The sequence below is a fragment of the Zalophus californianus genome, chromosome 5 (genome assembly GCF_009762305.2).
Source record: "Zalophus californianus isolate mZalCal1 chromosome 5, mZalCal1.pri.v2, whole genome shotgun sequence".
NCBI lineage: Eukaryota > Metazoa > Chordata > Mammalia > Carnivora > Otariidae > Zalophus > Zalophus californianus.
Window position 1 is genome coordinate 47,790,404 of NC_045599.1, and position 6,442 is coordinate 47,796,845.

The 6,442-nt window shown below is 36.5% G+C and overlaps 1 protein-coding gene across 1 annotated transcript; it reads left to right on the forward strand.

Annotated features, from left to right (window-relative positions):
* Positions 1–3,887: 3,887 nt before the first annotated feature.
* Positions 3,888–4,355, forward strand: LOC113928971 (40S ribosomal protein S17-like). Its single transcript, XM_035727771.1, has one exon. It carries the CDS (start codon positions 3,902–3,904, stop codon positions 4,307–4,309), a length of 408 nt encoding a protein of 135 aa, XP_035583664.1. The 5' UTR covers positions 3,888–3,901; the 3' UTR covers positions 4,310–4,355.
* The last annotated feature ends 2,087 nt before the right edge of the window (positions 4,356–6,442 follow it).

Below are 6,442 nucleotides of genomic sequence, written 5' to 3' on the forward strand. Positions count from 1 at the left end.
TGGAGAAATAAAAACTAAAACCTAACCAAGTCGAAATCTATTAATGAGGGGCAATAAAAAATGGAGGCTCTAACTGCTAGGATAAATGAGGCAGAAGAGAGAATCAGTGATATAGAAGACCAAATGATGGAAAATAAAGCAGCTGAGAAAAAGAGAGATAAACAACTACTGGATCACAAGGGCAGAATTCAGGAGATAAGTGATACCATAAGACAAAACAATATTAGAATAATTGGGATCCCAGAAGAAGAAAGAGAGAGAGGGGCAGAAGGTACATTGGAGCAAATTATAGCAGAGAACTTGCCTAATGTGGGGAAGGAAACAGGCATCAAAATCCAGGAGGCACAGAGAACCCCTCTCAAAATCAATAAAAACAGGTCAACACCCTGACATCTAATAGTAAAACTTAAAAGTCTCAGAGACAAAGAGAAAATCCTGAAAGCAGCTTGGGATAAGAGATCTGTAACCTACAGTGGTAGAAACATTAGATTGGCAACAGACCTATCCACAGAGACCTGGCAGACCAGAAATGACTGGCATGATATATTCAGAGCACTAAATGAGAAAAATATGCAGCCAAGAATATTATATCCAGCTAGGCTGTCTTTGAAAATAGAAGGAGAGATAAAAAGCTTCCAGGACAAACAAAAACCAAAAGAATTAGCAAACACAAAACCAGCCCTATAAGATATATTGAAAGGGGTCTCTAAGCAAAGAGAGAGCCTAAAAGTAACATAGACCAGAAAGGAACACAGACAATATACAGGAACAGTCACCTTACAGGTACTACAATGGCACTAAATTCATATCTTTCAATAGTTATCCTGATTGTAAATGGGCTAAATGCCCCAATCAAAAGACACAAGGTATCAGATTGGATAAAAAAACAAGACCAACGATATGCTGTCTGCAGGAGACTCATTTTAGACCCAAAGACACCCCCACATTGAAAGTGAGGGGGTGGAAAACCATTTACCATGCTAATGGACACCAAAAGAAAGCTGGGGTGGTAATTCTTATATCAGACAAATTAGATTTTAAGCCAAAGACTATAATAAGAGATGAGGAAGGACACTATTTCATACTTAAAGGGTCCATCCAACAAGAAGATCTAACAATTGTAAATATCTATGCTCCCTACATGGGAGCAGCCAATTATATAAGCCAATTAATAAAAAAGCAAAGAAACACATTGACAACAATACTATTATAGTGGGGGACTTTAACACCCCCCTCACTGAAATGGACAGATCATCTAAGCAAAAGATCAACAAGGAAGTAAAGACTTTAAATGACACACTGGACCAAATGGACTTCACAGATATATTCAGAACATTCCATCCCAAAGCAATGGAATACACATTCTTCTCTAGTGCCCATGGAACATTCTCCAGAATAGATCAAATCCTAGGTCACAAATCAGGTCTCAACCGGTACCAAAAGACTGGGATCATTCCCTGCATATTTTTGGACACAATGCTTTCAAACTAGAACTGAATCCAAGAGGAAAGTCGGAAAGAACTCAAATACATGGAGGCTAAAGAGCATCCTACTAAAGAATGAATGGGTCAACCAGGAAATTAAAGAAGAATTTAAAAAAATTCATGGAAACAAATGAAACAGTTCAACAAAACCAAAGACAACCGATAGAATGGGAGAAGATATTTGCAAATGACTTATCAGATAAAGGGCTAGTATCCCAAATCTATAAAGAACTTATCCAACTCAACACCCAAAGAACAAATGATCTAATCAAGAAATGGGCAGAAGACATGAACAAACATTTTTCCAAAGAAGACATCCAAATGGCCAAAAGACATGAAAAAGTGCTCAACATTGCTCAACATCAGGGAAATCCAAATCAAAACCTCAATGAGATACCACCTCACACCCGTCAGAATGGCTAAAATTAACAAGTCAGGAAATGACAGATGTTGGTGGGTTTGCGGAGAAAGGGGAACCCTCCTACACTGTTGGTGGGAATGCAAGCTGGTGCAGCCACTCTGGAAAACAGTATGGAGGTTCCTCAAAAAGTTGACAGTAGAGTTACCATATGACCCAGCAATTGTACTACTGGGTATTTACTCCAAAGATACAAACGTAGTGATCCAAAGGGGTACATGCACCCCGATGTTTACAGCAGCTATGTCCACAATAGTCAGACTAGGGAAATAGCCAAGATGTCTATTGACAGATGAATGGATAAAGAAGATGTGGTATATATACACAATGGACTATTATGCAGCCATCAAAAGGAATGAAATCTTGCCATTTGCAACGACGTGGATGGAACTAGAGGGTGTCATGCTGAGTGAAATAAGTCGATCAGAGAAAGACATGTATCATATGACCTCACTGATATGAGGAATTCTTAATCTCAGGAAACAAAGTGAGGGTTGCTGGAATGGTGGGGGGTGGGAGGGATGGGGTGGCTGGGTGATAGACATTGGGGAGGGTATGTGCTATGGTGAGCACTGTGAATTGTGCAAGACTGTTGAATCACAGACCTGTACCTCTGAAATAAATAACACATTATATGTAAAAAAAAAAAAAAAAAGAAGAAGAAGAAGAAGAAGAAGATGATGATAGCAGGAAGGGAAAAATGAAGGGGGCGGAATCGGAGGGGGAGATGAACCATGAGAGACTATGGACTCTGAGAAACAAACTGAGGGTTCTAGAGGGGAGGGGGTGGGGGGATGGGTTAGCCTGGTGATGGGTATTAAAGAGGGCACGTACTGAATGGAGCACTGGGTGTTATACGCAAACAATGAATCATGGAACACTACATCAAAAACTAATGATGTAATGTATGGTGATTAATATAACATAATAAAATAAAAAAATGAAGTACATGAAGTACTTCATTTGAAAAACTACTAATCAGAGAATCCTGGAATTTTAGAGCGACTTCCAAAAACATTTATTTTGATCCCCAAAACATTTGTACATCTCATTGCACACAGTGTCGTATGTATATTTGATTTTATTTTGTTCAATGAATACATTTTTAGATATAATAAATTTAAAATAATTTTTGTTGCTCCTAATATTTTTTGATGATATAGTAGCAATGTGCATAGTATATTCAGATTTCCTAAATATAAACAATAAACTTATAAATATGAAAAAATTCTCATTTTTGCGTCAACAGAAATGTTTTAAACCTTTAGGAATAAACTTATTCATGAATAGATGATAATTTTTCTAAGTTGATCTTATATTCATGTAATTTCAATCAAGCAACAAATAGGCTAATTTGTATAATTTGTTAAAATGACCATAAAGTTGATGTGAATGAGTAAATGTGGCAATAACCAAGAAATATATCTGAAAAGAGGCAATTAATGAAGAGATTATTGCTACACTATATCAAGCATGCTATAAAGCTCCCGTGGTTGTACAATACAGAAATGAATAGGGCACCCCTGGAATGAAACAAGGTATCCAGAAATACATATGAAAATGTGTATGATAAAGGTATACTTTTAAATTAGCGAGGAAAAAATGTGAGTTGTCATGTATGTTGTTTTACTCCTGGCAAAGAATATTACCATAAGGGTCAGGCTAGGCCCTACTTCCTTCTTTATACAGAATAAATTCATGATATGCCAAATTTAAAATGGAGAAAAAACCAACTAAAGACTAGAAGAATGTTCAGGTTAATTTTAAAAATAATTTTGTAGGGGGGCACCTGGGTGGCTCAGTCATTAAGCGTCTGCCTTCGGCTCAGGTCATGATCCCAGGGTCCTGGGATCGAGCCCTGCATCAGGCTCCCTGCTCTGCGGGAAGCCTGCTTCTCCCTCTCCCGCTCCCCCTGCTTGTATTCCCTCTCTCGCTGTGTCTCTCTCTGTCAAATAAATAAATAAAATCTTTAAAAATAGTTTTTACTATACCCGCCAACATGGGCCGCGTCCGCACCAAAACCGTGAAGAAGGCGGCCCGGGTCATCATTGAGAAGTACTACACGCGCCTGAGCAACGACTTCCACACCAACAAGCGCGTGTGCGAGGAGATCGCCATCATCCCCAGCAAGAAGCTCCGCAACAAGATCGCAGGCTATGTCACACACCTGATGAAGCGGATTCAGAGGGGCCCGGTGCGAGGCATCTCCATCAAGCTGCAGGAGGAGGAGAGAGAAAGGAGGGATAATTACGTGCCCGAGGTCTCAGCCCTGGATCAGGAGATCATTGAAGTAGACCCTGACACTAAGGAAATGTTGAAACTCTTGGACTTTGGCAGTCTGTCCAACCGGCAGGTCACTCAGCCTACAGTTGGGATGAATTTCAAAACACCACGTGGAGCCGTTTGAATCTTTCTGCTGTGCTGTAATATCTTCAATAAACCTTGGACAACAACAACAACAACAACAACAAAAAATCTTTAAAAATAAATAAATAAAAATAAAAATAATTTTGTAGGGATAAAATTTTCTAAAGCCGACACGAAACCACAACATCCTGGAAACAAGGAGTAATAAATTTAACTAAAAGCACTTTTTTTTAAGTTCTATGTTTCCCCAAGTAAAACTCCTACAAAATTCAAAATAGTCCAGGGATCAAAAAGAAAAATATTTTATCACCTATGTCAAACAAAACTTCTTCTTTAATATTTAATTAACTTTTATAAGTTAGATAAATTCTCACAATAGAAAAATGGGCAAAGTATATGAAGATGTTTCACAAACAACCAAGTTATTAACCCGTAAAAAAATTGCCTACCATCGCTCATAACTAAGAAATACAAATTAAGCAATAGCATATTATTCTCATCTATAGATAGAAAACATTAAAAAGACTTGATGATATCTAATGTTAGTGAAGATGTAGAGAAACAGGAATCCTCTTATAATGTTTGTGAGGAAATGAATTTTTATAACCTCTCTGAAAGTCAGTATTAATCAATATTCTTACCACTTAGAGTGATCTCACCTCCAAGGATATGCTCAAATATAAGGACACATATAGACAAGGATATGTATTGCAGCATTAGTCCCCAAAACAAAAATCTGAACACAACATAAATGTTCATCAATACTAATGTACATCATGGTGACTATAGTTAATAACATTGTACTGTATACTTGAAAGTTGCCAGAGAGTAGATTGTAAATGTTCTCACTACACACACACACACACACACACACACACACAGCAACAATTTAAGGCTATGGACACAGTAACTAACTTTACTATAGTAATCATTTCCCAATATTTATGTATATCAAAACATCACATGCATACCTTAAACTTACACAATGTTGTATGTCAATTATATCTCAATAAAGCTGGGGAAAATGTTCAATAGAGGACCAATTTAAATAAATTCACTGGAATAGCATGCAGAAGAAAAAGAATAAGGTCCATCAGTAGGCATTGGGATACATGAGATATTAAGGTCAATAAGCATGTTACAAAACAATGTTTCTAGTATAACCCCCTTTGTGTAAGCAAATGTATATCCCAATGCCTATATATTTTTATATGTTTATAATATATGGGAAAGAAATCACAACAAACTGATTATCTCTGAACAGAGGAATGGGATGGTGGCCAGGTGGTCAAAAGGTACTAGTGAGTATTATTATGTCAACATATGAACTAAATTAGTTTTATAAAAAATCTGGAAGAGCCTTAGTTAATACAGCCAATGTATAGATAATGCTGATTTTTATCAATTTCTATTTGTTCTTGAGTTGCATCAGAGTTAGCAGTTCCAACCACACCACTCTCTTGCTGGAAAGGTTATCATACTGACACCTAATCATTTCTTACCACTAAATAATTCAAAGCTGTCAGTTGCTCCTATCATTGAAATTTTAATAAAGCAGGTTTCTTCAACAACTCAGATTTAGTAATATATTTTATTGCCTCTACATAATTGCCTCTGAAGCAACAAATCACATAAAATTCTCCCAGCCTATTTCATTTTTACCCCTATAAATTTCATTTTTCAGAAATAACTGTGATGTTAGCAGTTGTTTTTTTGTAGATGCTTTTCATCAAGTTAAGGTAACGCCCTTCTAGTCCTAATTTGCTGAGAGTTCTGTCATGAATGGATGTTGGATTTCTGTCAAGTGCTTTTCTGTGTGTCACTTGATATGATCATATGGTTTTGCCTTCTTTTAATTGTAGATACAGTGAATCACATTGATTTTCAAGTGTTGTACCAGCTTTGCATACTTGGCATAAATCCCACTTGCTAATAACACAATAATTATTTTTACATATCATTGGATTTTTATATCTTCCTAAGAGTTTTTGTATCTATATTCATGAAAGATACTGTTCTCTAGTGTCTTTTTTTTTTTTTTTACTATCTTCTGGTGAAGTTATTAGGGTAATCTTAACCTTCATGAAATGAGTTGGGAAGTGCTTTTCTTCTATTTTCTGGAAGTGATTACATAATGTTGGTACTATTTTTCTTTAAATACTTAATAGAACTC